Source organism: Pteropus vampyrus, unplaced genomic scaffold (assembly GCF_000151845.1).
Source record: "Pteropus vampyrus isolate Shadow unplaced genomic scaffold, Pvam_2.0 Scaffold197, whole genome shotgun sequence".
In the NCBI taxonomy this organism is placed as follows: Eukaryota; Metazoa; Chordata; class Mammalia; order Chiroptera; family Pteropodidae; genus Pteropus; species Pteropus vampyrus.
Genome location: NW_011888978.1, coordinates 1,232,178 through 1,259,078, shown reverse-complemented (window position 1 = coordinate 1,259,078; position 26,901 = coordinate 1,232,178). Strand labels below are relative to the sequence as shown.

General features: G+C 46.5%; 1 protein-coding gene across 3 annotated transcripts in view; it reads left to right on the top strand.

The window, feature by feature from the left end:
• Nucleotides 1-26,636, top strand: part of SNAP47 (synaptosome associated protein 47) — a 57,639-nt gene extending 31,003 nt beyond the window's left edge. The window contains exons 3-6 of one of the 3 annotated variants that reach the window (XM_023537715.1): nucleotides 4,978-5,468; nucleotides 10,755-10,876; nucleotides 19,830-19,936; nucleotides 22,552-22,679. In XM_023537715.1, coding sequence (XP_023393483.1) covers nucleotides 4,978-5,468; nucleotides 10,755-10,876; nucleotides 19,830-19,936; nucleotides 22,552-22,558 — 727 coding nt within the window. In that variant the 3' untranslated portion in view covers nucleotides 22,559-22,679. The other 2 variants (XM_011371947.2, XM_011371946.2) reach the window with 2 other exon arrangements.
• The last annotated feature ends 265 nt before the right edge of the window (nucleotides 26,637-26,901 follow it).

Genomic DNA, 26,901 nt, shown 5'->3' with positions numbered 1-26,901 from the left:
TCTCTCTCAAAATATCTTATTGTACTATACTCTCGTTATGCATTGGTGGAACCATTCCATAAATAAGATAGCTGTCACCATGTTTTCTAATTACGTCGCCAGAACACAGGCATATAATTTTTGCTTCTGTTTTTTAGAGCCCACGAGTTCTTTGCACTGTACACTATGCCTGGCTTTTTCATATGTCCTGCAGTGCTGCTACATAGTACCAGAGTTAATCTGTCCTCATGCTGATCCCTCCTTTTTTGCATTTTTATGAATGTAGGTTCTGTTGGGCATCTTCTTCCAGAAGAGCCCGGTTTCATCGCTGTTTGAAGACTTGCTGTGGGTGGGATCATTCCTCAATAAGTTTCTTCACCTCTGCTGGAAATGTGGCAGCAGCTTCTTCAGTAATTTTTACATTTTCAGTCCAAACCTATTCCCGAATCTGTGTAACCATCTCTAACTTGCAGTAAATGGATTGGTGTCACCATTTTGAGGGATCCCTTTCTTAAGTCCTTGTATAGGATCAGTGCTTTCCGGGGCAACACATTGCCTTCAGTCAGAACATGTTTTCTGCTCACATCTTCCACCCACAAATTTTCCACCTTAGCTAAGCACTTATAACACACACAGTGTTCATGACTTCTACAGTTTGAAGTGGGACAGTAAACCTAGCATGGTCTTTTTTCTTCTTTACAATTTTACCGATAGAAGATTCGTTTTAACCGCTGTTCTTAGTAACCTCAGCATATGATTGTTTTTCTTATTAGGTTGAAATTTTTACCTTTTCACTTAAAGGAAGTACTTTATAGCATATCCGAATTGCCAGCATCATTCCTCTTGTGCTTTGGGGCCATTTTTAAGCAAAATAAGAGTTCATTGAACTCAAGTACTGCAAACCATGACAGTCAGTCTCATCACCTAGGTGGCTACTAAGTGACTGGCAGGAAGGTAGCATACACGGTGCGGGTACCCTGGGTAAAGGAATGATTCATGTCCCAGGTGGGACAGAGCAGGATGGCTTGAGATTTCATGACACTACTCAGAATGGCAAACGATTTAACACTTATGAATTATTTATTTCTGGAATTTTCCACTTAATATTTTCTGAACATGGTTGACCATGGGTAACAAACTGAAGAAAGTGAAATTGTGGATAAAGGAGGACTACTGTATTCTTTCAATTCATGAGCATGGAATATCTTTCCATTTATTTGTGTCTTCAGTTTATTTTATCACTGTCTTACAGTTTTCAGTGTACAGGTCTTTTACCTCCTTGGTTAAATTTATTCCTAGGTATTTTATTATTTTTGATGATATTGCCGATGGGACTGTTTTCTTAATTTGTCTTTCTAATAGTTCATTTTTAATGTATAGAAACAACTGATTTTTGCTGTTAATTTTGTATCCTGCACAGTTTTTTGGTGAAGTCTTTAGAGTTCTATATAAGTGTCATGTCATATGCAAATAGAAACCTTCTTCCTTTCCAATTTGGATACCTTTTATTTCTTTTTCTTGCCTGATTGGTATGGCTAGGACTTCCAGTACTATGCTGACTAAAAGTGGTGATATTGGACATCCTTGTCTTGTTCCTGATCTTAGAGGAAAAGCTTTCAGTTTGTCATGAATGGATGTTAAATTTTGCCAAATGCTTTTCTACATCTGTTGAGATGATCATATGAGTTTTATCCTTCATTTTGTTAGTACGGTATATCATACTGCTTAGTTTTGGGGTGGCAAACTATCTTTCCATCCTGGAATAAATCCCACTTGTTGAATTTGGTTTGCTAATATTTTTGTTGAGGTTTTTGCATCTGTGTTCATCTGACAACAAAATTTCTTGTATCCTTGTCTGGGTTTAGTAATCAAGGTAATGCTGGCCATGTAAAATGTGTTTGGAAGTGCTCCCTCCTCTTCTAGGTCTTGTTTTTTTTTTTAAATAAAGATTAGTATTAATTCTTTTTTAAGTATTTGGTGGAATTTACCAGTAAAGCCATCTAGTTCTGGACTCTGTTGAGTTATTGTAACTTTTTAACTTAAGGATTTCCATTTGATTTTTTTTTAATATATTCTGTCTTTATCTTGATAGTCTGTATTTAATGAATCATCACCACGCTTTTCTTTAATCCTCTTAACCTGGTTTCCTTTAATTCTTTTAACATTTATAACTTTTTAAAAATCTTTATCTGTTAAATCCAACATCTGAACACTCTCAGAGATGGATTCTATTGATTGGTTTTATTTCCCCCTTTGTATGGGTCACATTTAGGTTTCCTTATATACCTCATTTTTTTGTTGTTGTTAGAAAACTGCATTAAAAAAAATATAATGTTGTAATTTGGGATTCTCACTCTTCACCACAGGGTGGTGCTGTCGGTGAATTGTTTTTGTTTGTTCATTTTAATAAATTGCTCAGACTAATTTGGCCAAGTGTATTTCTACTGTAGTGTGCAACATTTGTCATCTGCTCAGCCTTTTTATTTTTGTTTTTAATGTTTTAATTTTTAAGCTTGGCTGAGTTCGTGTTGGTTGGTCCCTACATCAGAATAGCTTAGTGATCAGCCATTGGTTAGCCAGAGGTTGCACTTAAACACCCTGCGCTGATCAGCCTCTGCCCTTTGCCATTGGGTCAGACCTTGGGAAATGCCTTCAAAATTTGGATAGTTTAGAAACATACCCCCCACCATTTTTTAAACTTTGTTTCTGGTCTTAGAAGGAAGACATTGATTTTTTTCAACGTTAGGTATACTGTTACTTGTAGGTGTTTTATAGATATCCTTTATCAGATTGAGGAAATTTCCTTCTATTTCTAGCTTACTGGAAGTTTTAACAACAGTAAATGTTGAATTTTGTCATATTCTTTTTCTGCATCTTTTGCGATGCTCATTCAGTTTTCCTTCTGTTTGTCTGCCAGTGAGATACAGTGATTAATTTTCAAGTGTTAAACCAACTTCAGTCTCCTGGGATTAATACCACTTAATCATGAAATAGTATTTTCTGTATATTGTTGATTTGATTTGCTAATATCTCCATAAGGAATTCTGAATCTGTGTTACAGAGGGATATTGCTATATTCTTGTTGTCTTGTAATGTCCTTATCGGGCTTTGGAATAGGATTTAGAGTGTTCTTGTGAACTGCGTTCGCTCTTGGCTCTATTATTTGAAAGGGTTGGTGTACAATTCTTATTCTTTCTTTCTTGTATGTTTGGCAGAATTTATCAGTGAAGTCACCTGGACCAGTTTTTTTTTCTATGGCAAGATCTTTAATTGCAGATTCACTTTCTTTGTAAGGCTCTCCATGTTCTTAAACTTTTTCTTGCCTCAGTTTCAGAACGTTGGGTTTTTCAGGTGTTTCGTCTATTTCATATAAGTTGTCTAATTTATTGGTGTAAAGTTGAGCATATGGTGATGCTCCTTTTTATATTCCTGGTATTAGTAATTACATTTTCTTTATTTTTTTTTTGATCATTTCTAAGGGTTTAATTTTTAAAATTATTTCAAAGAGCTAGCTTTTGGCTTTGTTAGTATTTCATATTTTTCATATGTTTTCATTTTTATTGACTTCTGCTTTTCCTTCTACTTACTTTGGTTTTAATTTTTAACTTTTTGAGATAGAAGCTTGTATCACCAATTTTTAAACCTTTCTAGAAAGTTTTCAAATATATGCAGAGAGCAATGAATTTCTCATAACTTCACTACTTTTTGTATACTGCGTATTCAGTTTCATTCGCTTTATATATTTTCTAATTTCTTTTATTTAGAATTGTGTTGAATTTCCAAATATTTGAGGATTTTCTAGTTAGCTTTTTGTTATTGATTTCTCGTTTCAATTCTTTGAGGACAGAGGATATAATCTGTATAATCTCAATACTTGAAATTTATTGAGGCTTGTTACAACTTTTTTTTGAATGTTCTGAATACACTTGAAAAGAGTGTGCATTCAGCAGTTGGGTGCTGTTTCTATAAATATCAGTCAGGTTAAGTTGGTTAAATAGTGTTCAAAATTTCTGTATTCTTACTAATTTTTGTCTTGTATCAATCATAGAAATTTGTTGAAATTTCTGTGATTATCTCTCTTTTTAGTTTTATCAATTTTTGCTTAATGAATTTTGAATTTCTGTTATTACATATGTACATATTTAGTATTGTTTCTGTCTTGACCCTCTTATTATGCATGGTCTCTTTTTATCTCTGCTAACACTCCTTTACCTTGGCATGCTGTGTTTTTTTCCAGTCTCTTTGCTTTTGCTGTATCTGTGTCCTTATATCTCTGTCTCTTGCCAACAAGATATAGCTGGGTCTTATTTCTTTACGTATGCTGACAATATGCCTTTTGATTAGAGCATTTAGTCCATTTTCATTTAGTATGATTGCTAATATGGTTGTGTTTAATTCCACCATCTTGTTTTCTGTTTATTTTATTTGATCTTTATTCCATTGCTTTCCCTTTTCTGCTTCTATTTTTTTCTTCTTTTATTGATTTTTTAGGTCTCTCTGTTAGTGTTTTTAGTGGTTACTTTAGAGTTGTGCTATCCGATGAAGTAGCCACCAGTCACATTAAAATTAAGTTTAAAATTCAGTTCTTCATTGCATCAGCTACATTTCAGGTGCTCAGTAGCCACATGTGCCTCTTACTGTGTTGAACAGTACAGATTACTGCCAAAAGTTTTATGAGCTCTAGAGAGATTGAGATCAGGATTTGAGTCAGAATTACCCAGGGTTAGGTGTGGCAAGAGTAACATTCTAGTTAGAAGATGCGTGTTTTTTTTTGTCCACTGCTGATCAGCTTTGTGTCTGTAGGCAAATGCCCTCCTGCTCTTAGCCGCGGGTTTCTTTTCTAAAATATGGGAATAATACATCCTCTTCCTGCTTCATGGAGTGTTTGTGGAAAAGAAAACTGATAAAGTGCTTTATAAAGGCTAACACAGCCTTCAAAAAAAGGTATTAAAAATTGATTTGACCCACTTTTTTTGTGTGTTTTGTTTGCTCTTTTAGGTTGCTGACAGAACTGGAATCTCCTTCTTGGTGGCCCTTTAGCTCCAAGCTTTGGAAGATGCCAGCAGACACTAAGCCCAGTGGAGGCTTCTCAGTGTCTGGTTCCAAAGCTCTTGGAAAAGAAGGAATACTGATCAGAATTCCTGCTATCATTTCCCAAAGAACAGAATCTCAGGTTAAACCAGGAAGGCTCACCATCCTCGTTTCCGGGTTGGAAATCCATGGCTCAGATTCTTTGCTCATACACAGATTTGAAAAAGAAGATGTAGATGACATTAAGGTTCACACACATTATGAAGTTAGTATCCGCCAGCGGTTCATTGGGAAGCCAGACATAGCTTTTCGCTTGATATCTGCCAAGATGCCAGAGGTTATCCCCATTTTGGAAGTGCAATTCAGCAAGAAGATCGAGTTCTTAGAAGACGCCTTGATGCTCAGAAGTGCTAGAACCTCTTCCCCAGCAGAGAAAGGCTACTCTGTCTGGCCCACAGGTGAGCGACTGCCAAAAGAGCCTGTGCACAGGCCCCTGACCTCCCAGCCAAACCCGGCACACCCATGGTACACATGCAACATGGCACATTGCTTGGAGGAGCTGCTGGTTTTAGCTCACTAGCGACTGCCCACTTATTTAGAAATAAATATAATTTCAGACCATTTTCCTGAGTACTTGCCATCTGTGACTCTCAAGTCACTTAGGTTTCTCACACATTCAAGAGCTGTGTAGGTTTCTAAATAGGTCAAAAGGGGTTTGGGTAGCCTTTCGGACAAAGAGAAGGTCTGAGTTAGGCTTTTTTCACATTTTTCTCCATTTGATTTGAGAACCGGCGCTTCAGGGTCTTAACCGGCTCCAGCAGTGCCTGGTCTAGTGGATCTCTGTTCCCTCTGCCCCTGACTCGGCCTCACTGCCGTTCCCATGACGTTTAATCGAGATTTTCCCAGCCCGCCTTCCAGATGTGTGTTTAGGGATCAGAATCTTGAAAACTATGCAGCACAGTTTTTGTGGTTTATGTTGCATCCGCAAGGTGTTGGGAAGCCCTTGCTTTCCCTGGCTGTGCAGCCGCAGTGTCCCCTGAAGGTCTCCATAGGATGTGGAGGGTGTGCCTGGGTGTGGCCGGTTAGGTCCAGTGTGGGTGGCAGAACATGTGGGTATGACACATGTCCACACATAGTGAGGTTCTCGGGGCCCAGCCTCCTCCCTAGCGTGGGGTAACTTGGTGTTATCTGACTTTTCAGTTTTGTTGTTCTGCCAGGAGTCCTGTGGCATCTTGATGGTATTTTTATTTAATTTCTTTCATAGATTGTGAGACGGAGCATATGATGCTTTTTATTTGCTTCTAGGCCCCCTCTGTGGATCGCCCGTTCTATTTTTTTGTTGTTGTTGTTTCCCTACTGAGCTGTCTTTGTTTTTTGGTTTTCGTCTGATTTGTAGAAGCTCCTTATATATTCTAGACAGTCATTCCTTATTGACTTTAGAGGCTCCTGGTGTTCTCCTATACTGTCAGCCTCCATTACTGCCAAATCTTTTACTTTGCTATGGTCAAATCCACCATTTTCTCCCTGAGGTTTGTTTTTGAGCCCTGCTTAAGAAATTCCAAAGTCAAAAAATACTCTGATATTTTCTAATACTAGAATTATAGATGATATTACTTCTATATTTAATGTGATTTTTTTGACAAGTAATAGTCTTATTAACTTTGATTCCTTGATGTCTGTTAAAGAGAGATGTTTATTACTATTCCAATGCCTTTTTTCTTCTCATGTTTGATTTTAGTTCCAATATGTAACCTTGTCTCCCTCACCCATGTCTGTGTTGATGTTGTTCTTGATGGCTTCAAGTTGCAAAAAGAAATATACCTGATGATAGATCTGGTCTCATAAGACCCAGAATGTTAGAAATGATAATATAAAAATTTAATTTAAAAACTTATTTTCTTGGCACTTCTAGTTTTTGTTTGACCCTTCACTCAAGGCAGGACTCAAAAGCTGGCCCATAAAAGGGCCGAAAAGGGTGGGCTGTCCCAGCCAACGTGGACCATCACCAAGGGGCCCTTCGGGCAAGGCCGTGTACGAGCCCAGCTGGGCAGCTGCTCTGACACACCAGGTTTTGACTAAATCACTTTACTGCATTTTCCCCTGGGAGGTGCCTCAGTAGCCAGAGGAGAAGGCCCTGGCCAGAGGGACAAGACAGAGTGCCATCAGCCACTGGTTCTACCTGTGCTGATCAAGAACCCCGTGCCGCGAGGAGTGGTGTCAGGCGCCTACAGTCCTGAAAACAACCAGACAAAACCCACAGCGCTTCTCACAGAGCTCTACCATGTCTGTGGAGTGTCAGGCATGGTTGTTTTGAGGAGAGGACACGGCACACAGTGGAATGAATGAATGAAATGGTAGATATGAGCATGCCACATGTGGCACAGAGGTGATACTGCACAAGCTTTTTGGGCCTGCTAGAAGGTGGAATGGCAAGCTCTGACCCTGAGTATTCAGGTGGCATATAGGGCTGGACAGGAACAGGAAGCACGTGCAGGGCCTCTGCAGCCGTGGTCAGGCTGCAGGAAGCTCAGTGAGTGTGAGTCCCGCAGAGGGTCAGGAAGGGTGAGCTGGACCTCTTGGGCATGGGCCAAATGTCTTCGTTCTCCTCTTCCTCTGGGAAGCCACAGATTGCTTTTAAGGCTTTCAACTGATTGACCCAGGCCCACCACACTATCTAGGACAGTCTCCATTACCTAAAGTCAACTGATTTGGGGCCTTCTCCAACCACAGCTACAAATACCTTCTTGGCAACACCTGTGGCCTGTCACATATGAATTGTATGTGTGTGAAATGAACTGAGCCATGTCCAGGGTGACAGATGGGTTTTCATCTTGGTGCTAACTTTAGCCTCTGGGATGAGATCCCAGCAGGGTTTCAGAGTAAGATTTGCCCTCCTCTGTTTGGGAGGCCACCTGCCTCATGGGGCGGGTCCACCTTACAGCCGTGGGTTTGGAGAGGCTCAGGTGACAAGGAGTGATATGTTTGAAAGAAGCCAGCATGCTGAGTTTAGTAAGGAAGATGATATCTGACTTCTTGGAGACTTCTCAGTGTCTTGTGTAAGCCCAGCAATGAGAGCCTACTTCTCACCATCCCCTTTGTGTCGTATCTGCCAGCACCTCTGACTTTCCTATTCCACGTCAGAATCTCCAGAAACAGCTGAGGTGGAGTCCATGACCTACAGCTCAGAGACGGGTTCCTCTCCTTGATGAGGGACTTGGGTAAAATGTGTGGCCAGAAGGTGGCAGTGTAGTAACAGGGGACCACTGTTTGCCCTGAGTGAGTATCTAGAACTTTCCAGAGACCTCTGTGGTAATGTGTAGTATGGATGGGTGGGGGCTGGGATTCACAGGTGGGCAGTTTCCACCTTAGGGAAGAACACTCACAAATTGCAGTTTTTCTGCATAGCATCTTTTAAATAATCACTCAAATTTTAGAAGTTTCAGACTTGCAGAAAAGTTGTGAGGATAGTTCAGCGTTCCCATGTCTCCCACACCCAGTTTCTCCTCTTGTCACCTGACATGAGTCGTTCCTTGTCATAACTAATGAACCTATATGGATATGTTGTTATTTTCATAAGTCCATATTTTATCTGGATTTCCTTACATTTTACTGTTCCAGAACCCCATGTGACATTTTGGTGTCATTTCTCCTTGGGCCCTTATTGACTGTGACAGTTATTCAGACTCTCATTGTTTTGGCGGCCTTGATCATTTTAGGAGTGGTGGTCAGGTTTTATAGCTTGTTCGCAGGTTGTCTCATGGTCCCTGGGGTGACAGGGGTGGGAGGAAGCCCGCAGAGCTCGTTTCTTCATCAGAGCAGTGTCCATGCTTGGCATCGTTAAGGGTTTTGGCACTGGTTTTTATCTTTGTTGGTTTGCTGACTGTCCCCTCCTGAGAGAGTCCTTTCTTGACTGCCTAATTTGAGGCCTCTGTTGCCGGCTCACTCACCCCATGGAACTCTTGCCTCATGCTTGCCCTCTGGTGCCGCTACAGCCTAACCAGGTCCCCTGCTATGTTACCTCCTTTCTAGAAAGTGTAATCATGTCAGTTCCCTTGTAGCTTGAACAATGTGTGCTTTTGATTAACTGAGCTAATTAATGACTTCAAAGACAAAAACCACCTCATACTGAACCAAATTAATATTTCTCAGAGATATTTCAAAACATTGAGATAACCAATAATGTTTTAATGTCATGTGTTAACTGGTCTCTCCCTTAGGCTGATATTAACTAGTAGGACGCTTCTGTCCAGCCCAGCTCTGACGGCGCTCTGCTGCTGACCGATGCTTTAGAAATGGGATTCTCATTATTTGACATCCCAGTAGGCCACACGGACTGAGTGGCCCTGAGCTGCGTGCGTGGAAGGTTCTGAGCTTACTAGCAAGCCCCCAGGATGTTGGAATTAGTGGGCTTTAGCAAGTCTAGAGCACAAGTCATGAAATTAGTTTAGTGGGTTGCAACCAGCTTTTTCCTAAAAAATGGAAGAGAACAGCAGGCACCTGAATACATAGTGTACAAGAAATGTTTTGTCCTGTGAGACCTTTCCAGACATTACAGTGTAGTGAGGATGTGGCAGCTCTGTGTAGGATGTGCTGTCACGGGCACAGTTAGAGATGGGCCTCGGGGTGTCACAGGTTGTCTCCTCTAGCAGCCTTACTCCACTGACTAGTCCTGAGCTTACTCCATCTGGCCCGAGCCCTTTTCCTCTCAAGACCCTGAGAAACCTGCTTTCTGTCCTCATTCTAGCCTGCATTTATCCTGGATGAGGCCAGGAGCTCCCAGAGGGCATTAATTTGTGAGAATGGTTTTAAGACGTAATAATGGGGTGGGGGGTTGTATGCATGCTGGAGGTGGTGGCCTATCCCACCAAGGAGGTCCTTGCACAGTCACTGTGTCCTGGAGGTGACCCGAGGGGCTCGGGCCCTCAGGCCCAGTGAGTTTTACCCCACAGGTTGCCTTCTGTCCTTACCTGACAGGGCACATATTAGTTGCTTCAGGTGGCTCCTAGGAAGGATGTAGGGGCTGCGGTGCCTCCATTCCTCTGACACAGAGAAACTCGCTCAGGAACTGGTGCTGGTTTGCAGACAAATGCGCTTCTTGCCATCTGCGTTCCTCCCCAGCGCCCTGATCTGGGCCTGCAGTGTTGGGTGCAAGCAGAGCCAGCTCTTTAAATCAAGGACAGGTAGCACACTGTGGGAGGGCCCGTGAGCCACCAGAGTGGCACTGTCTCCATCCCAGCCACTCTGTGGGGAGATTGCCTGGGCACAGGTCCTGTGTGAGCAGAAACCCTGATCTGAGTGGCGCCTGGCCCCACGCTCTCAGAGTCGCCCTACCTCATGGCTCCATAGTCACCTTTGCTTGGCTGCCAACTGGCTGTCCCCTGGACTCTCCAGATCTACAGCATCCTGTGGGGTTCATGAGGGTTCACTAAGTACCGTGTGTGAAACTCCAAAGCTATAATCTTTCTTCAGAAAGAAAAAGACCACTGTCTCTACTGAGAGCCAGTTACAGAAGCAGGCCCCGTGGTTACAGTGTTGCATGTCGCTCAGTGTGGGATCAGGGACCAGGGTAGACAGCGAGGCTTGAGCAGACCCCACAGCCACCCAGCTCTGCAGAGGCTCAGTGCGGGGACCCTGAGATGCCTGTGAGAACACTTTTCCAGCCCAGAGAGCTAGGTCGGCCTTGGTAAAGTGCTCGTGTGTGCGCGCCTCCCAGAAGGTGTCACTGATGTTGGCTTTCATTCCAGCATCCGGGCTGATAGACTGCTCCAGGCACCAAGAGCCCTCGGGGGGCCAGGAAGGCAGACCACTTCAGCTACAGACAAGCGAGCCACTCATCTCTGAGGGGGACACCCAGGAACTAAGACAGGTAACATGCATTCAGTGACCTCATCTTCCTCTGCAGAGGATGCCTTTCTCTCTCCTGCCTGAAAACAACACTCTCTGCTTATGCTTGCCTCTCACCCACAGGCGCTGCCGGAACACACACCCTGTTTGCTCTGCTCCCTGCAGCTGGAGAAGGGAGAGAAAGGCAGGGCCCATCCCGAGTCCTTGTGCTCTATGCATGCAGACACACGCCGCCTTCCTGTGCTTCCACCTGTTGTACATATGTGTGTATGCATGCACATGTGTACATGTGGGTTCTGCACACATGTGGACTGTACACACATGCAGGCTATGAATATGTGTGCGCTGTCTGTACATGTTTATACATGTGTAAGCTCTGCATGTGCTAAGTCCATGTGTACATGTGTGTCCTGTGTGTAAATGTGCTATGTCTGTGTACATGTGTGTGCTATGTTTATACATGTGCTGTCTGGTGTACATATGTATGCTATGAGTCTGCATAAATATGTAAGCTGTGCATATACGGTCTCTGTACATGTGTATGCTTGCCTTTGCTGAATATGTGTGCACATATGTCATGTATGTGCTGAGTCTGTAGCGTGTGTGTGCTGTGCATATACATGTGCTGAATCTTGTGTACATGTGTGTTCTATGCCTTGCTGAGTCTGTGTGCACATATGTCGTGTGTGCTGTGAATGCAGTTTACGTGTGTGTGCTATGTGTATACATGTGCTGTCTGTGTGGTATACGTATATGTGCTGTGAGCCTGCAGTGTAAGTGTGCATGCGCTCCACATGTGCACGTCCAGTTGAGGGCGCTGCTCTGTCATCGCTCAAGTGCTTGGCTGGATTCTGAGGAGCCTTGCACTTTGTGTCCAGAAAGTTAAATTTAAACAGTATTTGATAGAAATACTTTTAACTTGTCTTCCTGTGTTGTTGCTGGACAATATGATGCTTTTTTCCTTTTCCTTTTCACATGATATTGAAGCAAATAGAAAATACTTAGACAGTATTTCATAAATAGTTCATAATTTATCTTTAAATGATAAGAACTGTTTTAAAAAAATCAACATCATACCATATTCCCTTTAAAAAAGGACAGAGGCATTCCCTGCTGTCTTCAAGTGTCTCTGCCACTCCATCGAGGGGCGCGTGCTGTCTGTCTGCAGCAGGCACCCGTGACACCGTCACTGCGCTCAGTGAAGCGCCTCTGTGCACAGCTGCCTTCGTCATCTTCTCTTTCTCCTTTGCAGTCGATGAGTTGAAATTGAGATTTTTGTAGTTTGCATCTTCCTGCCTTAGTTTCCCCAGGGGTGAGCAGCATGTGCTCTGCCCCGGGGCTCTGTGGGTCCATTTGTGGCTCGAAGGCGATAGCAGGCCTGGCCCTCCTTTGGAGAGCCTGGTTCCTTGGTGTGGTGCCTGCTCCATCAGGACACGTGGGAGACTGCGTCGCCGTGAGCCCATTTTCTACATGTCTGCCTAGGCAGAGACTCCTTAAGCTCAGCCCTTTCCTTCTGGGGAAAAAAATGTTCATCTTTGCTGTGCGATATTTTAAATATACATGATTTGTCATTTTTTCCTCCTTGTCTACATTAGTCACTCTGTAATGACACAGAAATGGCTGCTTTCTAGCTTTAGCTAGCAAATGCTGCAGTTTCCTAACTGCCTCCAGAACACGTGGCTCTTGTCTGCTCTGGGGCTGGAGCCTCCTCATCCCATAAAGGCTGATGTGCCATTCTCCTGAGAGCAGGGGACAGAGCACAGGCCTGAGACGGGTGGGATCTGGGCCACATACATGCACACACGCACATGCGCACATGGTGTCATGACAGAGACATGCTCTCCTGGGCCCCACACCGTATATAGGTTGAAGAAGGAACACAGCTTTGTGGTGGGAAATGTTGGAACTTTATCTGCTCGTTTTTGAGGTGGCCATGCAATTTGAGAGGGGCCCTGCCCCTAAATGGCCTCCAGGGGATGGCAGAGGTCAGGGTGCATGCACCTACAGCTGGGACTGTGGCCGCCATCCTTCTCTGGAGAACATGCGTCTGTGTGGCTGGTCCTGACTGTCATCAGTGAGTCTTAGCAAGCCTGTGGTGTCCATGCTGGGAACAGCGGCCGCCCTGAGTCATTTACCGTGGCCTCAGGGTGGAGGAAGTGATGACCCTGTGGTGGGCTGAGAAGAGCCGCTGCCTCAGCCGCCCTCCTGTAAGGAGAACCGTGTTTCACAAGAAATGCTCTCTCTGAGGTTAATCACACGTGTCCTACTTAGACAAGAAATCTAACTGCATAGTGAAGCTCAAGCATGTGGGAATAAGTTAAATGTCTGGGGAGCTGTGGCTTCTGTTGTTGCAGATACGTGAAAGTCACTATGTGGAGGTGCATCTGTCTTGATGACTAAACTGCAGTTGGCGCAGGGGACCTGAGCTGACGCCTTGTCATTCCCAGTAAAGGGGGTGCAGTGTGGATTCCTACGAAGCTTAAGGTCGTGGTTTTAAACTTTCTCGTTTGTTACATTAAGGCTTTAGTCTGCCTGCTGTATCTGGTATCTTCTTAAACAATAAACACAAAACACTAAGAGTTAAAGGAAAAACTGAGGTGCTTCATTCGCTCAGTCACTGGGAAATGGGGACAGCTGGTAGGCTGGCAGAGGAGAGCATCGCCCTGTGGAGCCTGCTGGGACCACGGGTCATGCTGAGTCCAGCTAGGCTTCATGCGCTGCCACCCCATTTGTGAGCGCTGTTTCAGGGGGCCCTGCACCTGCCACTCTCAGGAACTTTCCTGAAATGATTTGAGGGCAGAAAGGCTGCTGTGATTCTCTCCGTGGTGTGAAACTGTCTTAAATTCATGTCCTTTCTTTTGTTTCTGTATTAGAAACCATTGAATAGGTTCCATCTTCAGTGACTCTACTGTCCTGGTCTTTTTTCCCTATTCTCTGGTCCCTGCTATTGAAACTCATCCTAAACGTCGATCTCCTCTGATAGTCATGAAAAGAAATCAGTCATTTCTTATAGATCCGATCTACGTAAGAGAATTACATGTAACCAGTGTTCTTCAGCCGCAAATAAAGGTCTGAATAGTGAATGACTTATCCCTGGTTCAGTGTGTTGACTGTCAGTGCACAGTCATGTGGTGACAGGCAGGATAGCCGTGTCCTTAAACTGGTTGTGTGGCAGGCCAAGCCACGCTTCACGGCTGACGCATTAGGAAGAGGGCTGGGGGCCCTCTGGGTGGACAAGCACAGGAGGGCCTTAAGCAGCCCTGGCCGGTTACCTCTCTAGCACAGACCCATGTTGTCTGTGGCATTGGTTCAGGGTGGGAGGGCTTGTCTAGGCGTGTGGCTGTGTGTCTCCTATAGCTGACGGGGAAGGCTGTGCAGGTGCGCTGGGCTTTCCTCATATAGAAGCCACCGTGGCTAAACCTGGGCTGCATGGATGGAACATCTGCCCTTCTGGTTCAGATGCCCATGCACATGAGTCCTGGGGACGTGTTCTGTCCCTTCCACTGCCCTGGAAACTGTGAGCAGGGAGGGAGCTTCCAGGTGAGGAACTACCAGCATCGCAGCGAGCACCTCCTGGAGCAGCCATGTGGCAGTGTGCAGGTGGAATGTGGGGAAGTGGGGACAGGGAATGTGCTCTGGCATTTTGATGGGAAGGATGACTCTTTCTCCTTGGAAACATTGTCCTGTCTTCTTAGTCAACATTTTCGTGAACCTCAAGTCGTAAAATCAAGCATTTGATTATTTTCTTATTGTGCCTCGCTGTGGAAGGTTATATAATTACTTATATACCATAACCGTGTTTTTTGTTGTGGTAAAATATATGTAATACTGATGTTGCCATTTTAAGTGTGCCGTTCAGTGGCATTAATTATATTCCAAATGTTGTATAAAGGATCACCACCATCTGCTTCCAAAGCACTTCTGTCATCCCAGACAGAAATCACACACCCACCTCCCCCAGCCCCTGGTGACCTCTGGTCTCCTCTGTCTCTGAATCTGCCTCTTTAGGGACCTCCTCTATGTGGAACCATATGTTGGTCCTTCGTGTCTGGCTTTCTTCACTTAGCATGTTTTCAAGGCTGATCCATTCTGTAGTATGAATCGGTACTTCTTTTCTTTTGAGGGATGAATAATATTCTGTTACGTGGACAGACCACATTTTGTTTATCCATTTATGTGTTGATGGACATCAGGTTACTTTTACCTTCTGGCTCGTGAATATGCCACCAGACGTACCATGTCTGTTTGTGTCCTGCTTTCAGCTCTTGGACATATTTCTAGGAGTGGAATTTGCTTTTTGATGAACTGCCTGTTTTCCATAGAGGCTGTACCATTTTATATTCCCACCAGCAATATATGAAGATTCCAGTTTTTCCACATCCTCACCAGCACTTATTTTCCCTTTTGAAATGTTTTAAATGATTATAGCTACATCCTGGTAGTTGTGAAGGACTCTGTCTCATTGTGGTTTCAGCTTGCATGTCCCTGATGACTAATGATGTCTTCCATCTTTTCACGGGCTTATTGGCCAGCTGTTTGTATGTCTTTTTTGAAGGAACGTCTATTCAGGTTCTTTTCCTGTTTGTTAATTGGTTGTTTGTCTTTTTGTTTAAGTTGTAGGAGTTCTTTATGTATTCTAGATATTAAACTTGTTAACAGATTTCTGATTTGCAAATAAATGTCCCATTCCGTAGGTTGTCTTTTGACTTTTTTGATAATGTCCTTTGGTATAATTCTGACACCAAGTGCAGCTGGCCTACTGCAGTTCAATTCTGGCACTAACCACTCGTTGTTAGCATAGACCCCACAAGTTAAAGCACCTAGTCCCTAGGCCACATGCACTTCTGACCAACTGGCTACAAATCTGGGGGGTTCCCCTGACCCTTCTCAGGTTTGATAGTTCTTGAAGGTGACTCACAGAGCGCAGGCGGGCACTCTGGTCATGATCACAAAGGAATAGCCAAACGAAGAGATAGATACATGGGTCGAGGTCTAGGAGGGTCTCACATGCAGAGCGTGCCCCCTCCACCCCCAGAGTGAAATTAGCACATCACCCTCTTGGCACATCAGCCTGTTACCAGGTGGCTTCAATGAGCATTGGGTATCCAGTTTTTACTGAGGTTCATAGAGTTCTATTCCTAGTTCTCTGAAAAATTTTGTCACGAAAGGATATTGGGTATTGAAATTTGTCAGTGTTTTTTCTGTATCAGTTGAGATGATTATGTGTTTTTTCCTTGTTCTAATAATGTGGTTTATTACATCAATTGATTTTTTTACGTTGAACCCCGTTTGTATTCTGGGAAAAAAATCCCTGGATTCAGTTTGCTAGTATTTTAGTATGTTGTGTTTTGGATTTATTTGTCTCAAAGAATTTTACTTATTTCCCTCTTTGACCCATTGGTTAAATGTGTTCATTTATATGTATTTTGAATTTTCTAGTTTTCCAGATTTCTAGTTTTATTCCACTGTGGCCAGAGAAGGTACTTTCTATGAACTTTCTGTGTCCGAGGTCTGTTTTGTGGCCTACCATGTGGTCTGTCCTGGAGGTGCTCTGTGTGTCTGAGAGGGACGTTTGCTTTGCTGATTGGGGCAGAGTGTTCTATATTCATGTTAGGTCCAGTAATGGGGGTGTTGTTCAGGTCTTTTGTTTCCTTATCAGCCTCCTGTCTGGATGTCCTACCTATTATTGACATCACGTTATTAACTTTTTAAAATAGCAGGTATTGGGTGGTTTTTGGTTCAGGCTGGGAAGCCGGTTTCTATGGTTTGAAGTGTAGAATTGGACTAAATATATGAGCCGGTGTCAGGGAGGCTGCTCAGCCACATGGCCTCGGCAGCACATGTCTGTCCATCCCGTCTAACAAGAGATCTGTGAACTGGTTGTTGGAAGCTTGGCTTCAGGTGGCTGGTGAGTGTCTTTGCCATGTTAGCCGTGGCTTCAGCAAGCTGCCCGTTTCCCAGTGTTTCTGTTATGTTTTGCAGGACAGGGTCCCCCCTCAAAGCACACGTGGGAGTGAGGCGAGGAGGAGGCCTGCACGCTGGGCAGGGTGCTGGCACATTAGTGAGCTCTAGACATACGTGTCAGTCAGTGGGCTTCGACGGGCTGTGACCCTGTCAATAGCCTCCAGAGCTTTGGCTGTGCTGGAAGCCAGCTCACAATGCACCACATACTTGGTGCATTTTCTGTTTGTCTCATGCTCTGGGGATTACCCACTGAGGCACCAACTTCCAGGGTAAAAGACCCTATAACTAATTGGGTGTCTCACTTAATGGGGATTCTTTGCCCTCTTCAAAACCTGGTTCTTGTTATGGGAAGCCCTGTTTAGGGTCTGAGGGCAGGTTGGCTCCCAGGAGCCCCTCTGGTCCTAGGAGGTGCTTGCCTGTGCTTTCCCTGTCTGAACCTTGAGTTGCAGAGGCCATTTGTAATTGCAGGCTGACAGGTCCCTGCTGTGTGCACGCAGCCCTGGTGCACCAGATGGGTTTGTGCTTAGCTCCTGTGCCTTTTGCTGAGAGGGAGCGTGAGGAGGGGCACATCGGGGCCCCTAGGAGAGAAACCTGTGCCAGGGCCTCAGGAATGCGGCAGAGGGGATGGGTAAGACGTGGGGGTGGTCTTTGAGTGCTGAATGTGACAGATTGTAGCCTAGAATGTTCTTTACAGCCTCCAGAGCTTTGGCTGTGCTGGAAGCCAATTTTTCTCTCTTTACCTTCTCTATAGCATGTTAACGGCCTCAAATGGCAGAACTATTTAGAGTTGCAGACAGCTTGATTTATCCCAGCTCTGTTCTTAAATGGTTGCTAATTTCTCACTGCAAGAAAATTCACAGTTTTGCAGTGAGTCAGCTTAATAACAAGGTGAGGGCAGACAGTCTAGCTAATACTAAACTCACTGGAGGTGCTTAATATTAATATAGTAAGACTGAATCCTGAGTTTTATCATGAGGTGGAGCGAAACATTTTCTTTTTTCTGACTATAAGTTGAGACAACAACTAGAATTTTATAGACATCTTGGAAGCATCAAGGTCTGTCTTTCTGTGTACTGTGTTCTTCCCTTGCTGCAGTGACACAGACATTTCAAAGCCCCCTTGGCGGCATAGCTCACCATAGAGCTTGGGGTCCCCTCCTGGCTCAAGTGAGGCAAGAAACATTAAACACGTCTGTTTTGGTAAGTGGACCCACTCTAGTGGATGAGATATTTTTCCATAATTTATTTCCTGTTTTTATAAACAAAATGGAAGTGGTCGGAAGGCTAAAATGTCTCCATATGCACTCCTGTGGTGACTCGGGTGGTGCTAGTACCACTGTCCTGAGATCTGTGGTGTGGGGGGTGCAGGTGCCAGAGTGTGTGGCCAAGGTAGAGGTTCTTCTGCTTCCAGTAGCATCTGCTCTGTCCTGGGGACCATGTGGTGCCTCCCACTTCCCACCTGTGTTATCTTGGCTGCCCCCTTCCCAGTCACTGATGCTGGTGAGGGGGCCCAGCATCTGCTTGTGGGACCGAGCCTCCTGCGCTGGTTTTGGGGGCCGCCTATGACCCTCTGAGCAGAAAGGCACTGCGCATTCCCAGGGTCCTCTGCCCGAGTGGCCCCAGCACATGTGCTTCCATGCCTTGCTTGTGCCGAGTACACTGTATATTTCTTTATTTCTTTGGAGTTCATAAAAGTTAGTTTCTTATGAAACTCAATGTACTTTTAATCAGGTAGTTTCTGTGTAGGTATGAATGTGGCTGGAAAAAAGGCTGCTGGGCTTATCCGTCAGAGTAGCGGGGACTTGGTGAGGAGTCCACTTAGAGCCTGGTCTTTGACGCAGAGCCCAGTGAGGGCTCATCTGAGAGGCCGGTTGATATTTCAGAGGCTGGCAGCGTCATCTGTTGATGACTAGACAGCTTGTCATCCTGGGCCACAGAAGTAACAACTGTTTTTAAGGTTTGGCTAGACTTCATATTCTCCATTCTTTCCGTCCCATGTTCTATGGAATGCACACGATGCCTTTAATTGCTTCAATCCCTTTCTTAAAGGAAAAAGACACGGTACCAGTATTCTGAGGTCCTAGTAGTTTGTAGGTTTACTCAGTAATAGTCTTTGCACACTTAGTAGCTATAAAGATCTCTCTTAGTAGGTGTAAAGATCTCTCTTAATTTTTGCAGAATTAATTCAAGTACACTTTTGGCAGACCAGCCAAGGGTCTCAGCAGGCTGCGTGGAGTGAGTGCTGTCGTTCAGGCCGTCCTCTCGGAGATACTTTTCCCAGATCGAAATATTCAGTAGGAGCCACCCTTGTTTGGACTACCAACTCAGAAAAATGCTCAGCTTCTGTGGGCATGCCAGCTATTTTTTGCTTACAAAATAAGTTGTATGTGCTTATTAAACATAGACTCAGGAATGTAGGTATTCTTGCTCTTGCCACTGTTCAGCTGTAGACTGAGGGACTGTCACAGAAAGTGGCTCTTGGTAGAAGCTCTGGCATGTGGAGGAAGATGGTTGATGGACGTGTAGGACATGCAGAGACTGTCATGGAAAGTGGGAGTGCTTGGTGAGAGTGCTGTCGTGTGGCAATGGGGTCCTGTGCTGTGTGGCGTAGTAACCATTAGCCATCGTGGCTGGTCCAAGTTGAGATGTGTTGTGAGTATAGTATTCACACAAGCTTGCTAGGACTTTATATAAAAAAATAACATAAAATATCTAATTGTTAATATTGATTTCATGGTGAAATGGTACTATCTGGGGTTGATTAGGTTAAATAAAATATATTAAAATTGATATTAAAATTAATTATACTTATCATTTTTAAAATGCGAGTGTTAGAGAATTTTAAATTACAAGTGTGGCTCACCTTACACTGGCTGTCTTGCCACAGTCGCTGAGGGCTCCATGAGCCAGCACAGCTCTGGGTCCCAGCCTTCCTTGGTGTGTGAATGGCCTGCCAATCCCTGGTGGTGGCCTTTTTGCTGTTTTTTAAGAGATGTTTGTGATTCATCTCAGGGTCCTGGTGACGTGACTTCTGAGTCATCGTGCTGTGACATCTGTTATCTTTGTGACGGGCCGGTCGTGTCAGGGCCACACTGGGAGATGCACCCTGCATGCATCAGGCAAGTCACCCCACCCCGCTCCGGCCTGTGTGTGAAGCAGAGCGAGTTTGAGGATTGAGAGAAAGAGCAATCAGGGCACCTTATAGGGGGCCTGTGACTCAACCTCATTTAGGATGACAAGGGGATAAGGAAACAATAAAGTGTGTGTACACACTTTAACCCCAGTTTTGCTTTTCTGCATGAGTGTGGATGTTGGGATTGAAGGAAGTATATGGGAGGCGCCATGACACCACCAACAGCGCTCACCCAACAGGCCGTGGTCTGGATTTGGATTTGGGGGGACTTTACTTCTCCAAGTCCTGTTTCCTGCTCTGTGCTGAGGGATAGCTGCTGCCTGCTGAGGGTCCGAATCTGCCAACAGCACAGCATGAGGCTGACTTTACAGTCAGGGCCTGTTGCTCCTGAAAGAGTTCAACTGGTAATGAACTTGACCACATTTTGACGTGACTGACAAGGACATAGAGGTTGCAGAAAGCCAAAGGGGTCTGTGCAACCTGACCATTCAATGCAGGAGAGAGACCTTGGGGGTGTCGGTGTCAGATGGGGTGCAGGTGTGTGGCAAAGGCCAGTCTTCGAGGGACGTTTTGTGTGCGTTCCTGGTGGAATGGCTTTATTGTCACACTGAAAGTGGACGTAAGTTATGAGGGGCTGGCTGACCGGAGCAAGTGGCACAGATGGACCTGCCTAATGTGTTGTAAGCGCTGACTTTTATTCTCCCGTTTGGGCCCCAGCCATGTGAGATCATAGGAACGAGAGGTGGAAAAGACCTCCTGTGTTAGGTCATCCAGCCAGCCCCTCCAGAGTCGACTGACCCCACGGTGTACTTTCCAGAGCGCCGTCCAGTTTTTCAAGTGACTCAACCGATGGAGTTTCCACCAGCTCCCAGAGGGTGCAGAAAGGTGGCGTCTGAGCCACACAATTTACTCGTGTCTCATGACGACAATCCAGTGATGACACTGCTTGGAGAGAGACGTGGGCCAAGTTCTGCGTCTGCCATTAACCTGCGTGTGACTGTGCGTGGCTGACCTCAGTTCTCATCTCTGTCCCCTCCACAGATTGGGGTGGCGCTGGGCCCCTCAGACCGAGTGCTCTGAGACTTGGCGCCAGCACCTCACATAGCACTTTACAGTTTTCACAGCTTGTTCACATTTGTGATCTCATGTGAGCCTCGTCGTTCCTGGGAGGGGCCGATCTTACCCTTCTGGCCATCATCCCACCTTTATTCTGTTTCTTGTTAATCAGACGAGGCAGCTCCCGCAGCGGGTGGCGGCCAGGTGGTCAGGCATCCCTCTTGATTCTGTGTGCAGAGTTGCCACCTGACCACCCAGCGCTGTCCAGCCTATGACACCACACAGGTACAGTCCACTTGGCTCTCTCGGGTGGTAGCACAGTCCTGGGCCACCTGGTGGGACCTAGGGGTGACATCATTGTGGGGCACGGTAGGTTATCAATAGATTAGATTTGGGGTCCTCTGGGGCAGTTGCCCAGGCTGCTCACTCACTGCTGACATTCATCCTCTTGTGACAAGGGACTTTGCACAGATCTGCAGGCGGGCTGGTCCCCTGGGGGTGAGTAGTGAGGCTCCGGGGACCCTCATGGTGATTCACATTCTGTAGTTCCTGCCTTTCGACCTAACCAGTGGTCTGAAACTTTCCCTAAAAGAGGCATTAACATTTATTGCAAGTAGTTGATCATTAAGATTTCTCTTAAAACCATTCCTTTTGTCAGCTTGAGGATATTAAATTTTTCAACCCAGGCTCGGTAAGAATGTAGTTAAAGTACATTTCACAATGCAATTAGTCTCTGTAGACTTGTCATAAAACGGCTGCTCTTACTGGTTTATAAAACTATATGAAGGATAGCATGAGTCACAGTGTGGGGGAGGGGCTGCCGTCCGGCCTGGTGGCTTCCTCCACTTGGCAGCTGTAGAGCAGCCTCCACCCCGAGGGTGCCCACCGGCTTCCCTGTGGCATTGCTGCAGTTTGTGGCATTTCTGTACCCTCCGTGTGTCCATAGCCGATCCCTTCCCTGCCTCCTGGAGCCGCAGATCCCCCACTTTTCCTGGTCCCAGGGGGCTATGCGGCGAGACATGGGTTATTTGTGCTGGGCTTTGTTCTGCCTTTTGTATTTGTGTGTGAAATATTTCAACCATACAGATAAGAATAAGGTTTTGCTTTTGTTTTTAAATATTGTTTTCGAGCTTCAGCCTGCAGTACGATAGTTGGGTGCAGGCAGGTAATGAACCACCGATTGGGCAGGAGCTGGAACCGGATCCCAGTTGTTGGCCCCAGATCTCATGTTATCTTGTGCCAGCCGCCCCGCTGCTGCGGCGGGAATTCCTCATGGATGTGGTAAGGCATCGGTGACAAGCGAGCGTGGGTTGGAACAGCAGGGACTCGTGGTCAGCCTGCCGCCTGTGGCCTGGAGCAGGGCCGGGCCAAGCCGTCGTCTCCGACAGCCCTCCCAGGCTCTGACTCTGGGCTCCATCGTGGGGACAGAGCATAGCCCCTCTGACTCAGAATTCCTTTGGTATTATAAAAATGATGGGAAGATGTGTTGTCTGTTTTTGAGAGTTTAAGAAAGGTGGCCTGTCCTCCTTTGTGCTTGTCCCGCAGATCCTGAGGAAGTTGAAAGGCCTCGCCTTGGATGCAGAGATGGAGCTGGAGAGACAGGACGAGGCCCTGGATGGCATCGCTGCCGCTGTGGACCGGACGACCTTAACCATCGACAAGCAGAATCGCCGAATGAAAAAACTGACCTAGAAGGACAAGAAAGCACCAAGGTGACTGCTTTTAACGAGAATCCCTTCTCTCAGTATGGTACGTCGTCCTCAACCCCTGCATGCTTCCTTTAGGGGAAGACCCTGGGATATCACTCCCTGGCCCAGGGGGTGTGGCTGCCTTGGGACCAAAGGCTGCTGCAAAGGCAGTGGCAGCGGCACATGGGAAGCTGAGGTGCAGCTGTGGGAAGCAGTTCTGGCTGTAGACAGCGAGCAGCATCCCCTCAAGGCCCCCACGGGCTGCCAGGTGTCAGGAGCACCCACACCTCGAACACGGGCTCAGCCCCACCCAGCCACCCACAGCACATGACAGCTCGTCGTTCAGAGGGTAGGCTGCACCCCGCGCATGTCCCCACCCCAGGTCTCTGGCATCATAAGTAGCTGTATTTTCATCCTTTCTCCATTCTGGCTAAGCATAAAAGGAAGGCTTGCATCCTTATGAAAGAATCCGCTAACTCTGCCCACCTAAACGCTGCAGGCGCATCCCGTGTGGGCAGAAGGCCCTCCCCAGGGCCACTAGGGCCACTGCCAGTCCGAGCCTGCTTCTTACGCAGGCCGCTCAGCGCACACCCACCGCCTGCACTCGTTCTGGTTTTCTCTGGGGGACAGGCCGGTTTCCTTTTGGTTCTATGGTAATTTTCTAACTGAAGCTGAGAGTTTAGCACACCTTGAAGTCATCATATAAACACCGGAAATAATTATTTCACTGCGAGTTTTTAGCCAAATGTGAAAATAGTACATACTGTGCCTGTTAAAAAAAAAGTGTTGATGTGCTTTTACTGCCACATTTCTATTGAGAAACAAGAGAAATGCTAGTGTTAGAGTATTTTTTGAAGATACACATTGACATTGCTTTTTTTGTTTGGTTTTGGCTCCCTGAGAGGGCCCCTCAGGGGAAAGTGGAGAAGTGGGGGACCCCCTTCCCTTCTCACAACAGGTAGCCCCGGACTGCTTTGAAACAGCATCCTGGAGGGTTGTGCCCAAGGGGGTGTCACTTTGAGGTGTCTTCCCCTCCCCCTCACTCTTGTAGGCCCACGCTGCCCACTTGTGCCCCGAGTTCTGGGTAAGGCTGAGTGTGCAGGTGCAGTGCTGCATTTTGGGCCTGCCTGAACAGAGTACCGCAGATGGAGGCAACAATAGCAGTGTGAGCCAGGTCTGGAGCCAGAAGTCTGAGATTAGGGTATCACAGAGCCACGCTCCCTCGGAGGCTCCAGGGGAAAGTCCCTCCTGCCTCACAGCTGCTGGTGCTCCAGGCTCCCCTGGGTTGTGGCCACATTACCCCATTGCTCCTTCTGTCCTTATGTGCCAGGCTCCCATGTCTGTGTCTCACATTTCCCCTCCCCTTCTCTATAGGGACACCTATGTTAGATTCAGGGCCCCCTAATCCAGGGTCATCACATCTCTGTCCTTACCTGGATGATGTCTGCAGATACCTCACTTCCACATAAGGCCACATTCCGAGGTTCCCAGTCGGTGGGTGTGGGTTTTGGGTTGCCCAGGGATGCTCAGCCTCATGGAAGCTGACCATTCCCGGAAAACATGGGAAGTTACCCTTCCAGAAGTAACTTCCCTGAGGGTCTTCCCAGTAAATTAAAGTCCTAGTCTCTGTGTCTTATTCGGTTTGTACTTACTGGCCTCCAAGGTCCTTACTCTGACGCAGGCACACAAGCACTTGTTCCTGGCCTTTCCCACACACCACGTGGTGGGGTTCTTGAGGGGTTCTGAGCCCCATGCTTGATGCTGGGGAGGGGGCGGGGGCACACAGAGGCATAGATGTGTTGACAGGGGCAGCTACTGAAAGCTCTCACTGCCCGGAGGCGGTGGCACCTGGATCAAGCCCTCACAGACCTGGGAGTGACACTGGAGGGAAGGCAGCTCGTGCCCTGGGCATAGGCCTAGTGCGGGGGTAGGCTATGCCCGACGCTCCAGCTTCTCCCGGCAGCCCATGAGGGCATAGTTCTCACCACGGTTGCACTTGGCTCCCAGAGACTCTGAAAATGTACACACATAGGCCAGGCTCCCGGGGATTCAGAAAATACATCTACATACTCAGCCTGGGCTCCCCAGGGACTCGGAAAATACATGTGCACATGCACATGCACACACTGGGCTCCCCTAGAACTCAGAAAATATGTATACACACACACTGGGTTTATGCAGGGACTCACACCACACGCACACACACGCTGGGCTCAACCAGGGACTCAGAAGATACATGCATGTTTACACATGTGCACTGACCCCCAGCCCCTCAGTCAGAATCTGGGGTATACATGTCCCCACATGTTTCTAATGAGCAGGCAGGTGGAAGCCATAGGCCAAGTGACTTACGCTATCGCACCTGCTCCTCTACATCCAGCTCTGCAGAGCTCTGAACAGGGGATTGAAAACAGCCTGCCCCGCCCAGCAGGGCACTGTGCCTGGCCCCACTCAGCCGCAAGCAGCTGTCTGATACCTGCTTGTACTGAAGGCAGGCACCACCCAGCGCCCACAGGGCTCCGGACTGCACACACCTCAGATGCTGACAGGCCTCTGGAAGTGGGGACCAGGACTCTGCTAGTGATCCCTCTGTGAGCGAGCCCTGAGCTCTGTGAGCGAGCCCTGAGCTCTCCGGCTCACTCTCCTCTTCAGTCACCTGGGCATGCATATACCTGATACTGGGCATGAAGGTGTGTGGGACCCAAAATATGTACCATTCACTAGAGGCTTATTCTCCTACCTTTTCTCTCCTGCCAGTAATTAAGGATCATGTGCTATTTTTTTTACCTTGGCCCCCCATTTAACTTTTTATACTTTAAAGCCTTCCAGTAGCAGAAAATCTACCTGCCAAACTGAGTTGGTGACTGGAAGGCAAAGCACAGACACCTACCTGTTTAAACCAGCTGGTTGGTAGTCCCCAGCTAGGGGAAAATGCCCAGACCCTGATGAAACCGAGAACTCCCCAGCCTACCCACTTCCCACCCAAATACTCACCTCCACCTCCCATTGCTCCTTCCCAGGTACACTAATTCCTCCCTCTGCTCCCACATCGCATGTACAATAACTCCACTCCTACAACACCCCTCCCACACACAGGAGCACAAGTTCTAACTCAGATCAGCTGCCCACAGTGATGTAACTTTACCCGCCTCGCGTCCCCACCCCGCTGTCTGACTTCACCTCTCACTGTCTGCCCCACTCCGGGTGCACTCTCTTGGCCTTACATTTTGGACCCTGGGGGAAGACGCGAGGGGGATGGACGTTCTGATGCTCAGATGCTGGGCCTCAGGAGAGTGCTGGCAGGCTGCTGATCTCTTGCCATCCTCAGCATCCTGATAGTAAGTGCCGTGGTGGCTCTCACCACATGAATGACATCAGGTGCGTGACCCTCTGGAGACTGGTATGAGGACCGCAGTGAGCCTGTGTCATTGTCACCAGCTGGGCATTTGAATGTGTCCCCGGTTTTGCATTTTTCTCTCCTGATGTGGCGTTTGTCCTGATGCTGATGTTTGACCTGTGCGTTGGGTCAAGCTGTCCATGTGCTCTATTCCTGTACCACAGTCTCTCTGCCCTTTAACTTATGTATGACTCATGGGAACGGATTTTGTCAGTTTGTCACCCCATAGGTCCTATGACACAATGCTGTGAGCTTGGTTTACACTACATACAAAGGTGGACACAGTGCAAGGCCCATAGCTAATGTACCTGTGAAGCCCACATTGAGCTGAAATGAAACTGCTTTGACATTTCATCAAAAAGGGCTGATTCTTTTGTTTAAAGAAAGCATCAGCAGACTTTCTGGGATGCAGGTAGTAACTGCTTCATCTTTAAGCCCATGTGGTGTCCGTCGCAACATCTCAGGTGTGCTGTTTGCATGAAGGCAACCTGGACTTGTGAGCTAATGGGTGTCTAGTGCTTCAATAAAACTACCTGTGAAATCAATTTCATGTATTTTGTTTTCTTATTTTGATTTTCTTGTTTTGATTTTGATTTTCTTGTTTTGATTTTCTTTATTCAAATAGGTCCTTAGCGAGCAGGCGGCAGGACTTGGCAGTGGCTGCAGCGCCCACCCACCCAGTGGCTGCAGCCGCAGTTGTCCAGCACTGTTTGTCCTGGAGGGCAACTCACTGCCCTCCTTGACCCCATACTCGAGTGGCCTAAGCCATCAGCACAACACTGTGGCTGGTGCCAAAGCCAGTCCAGGGTT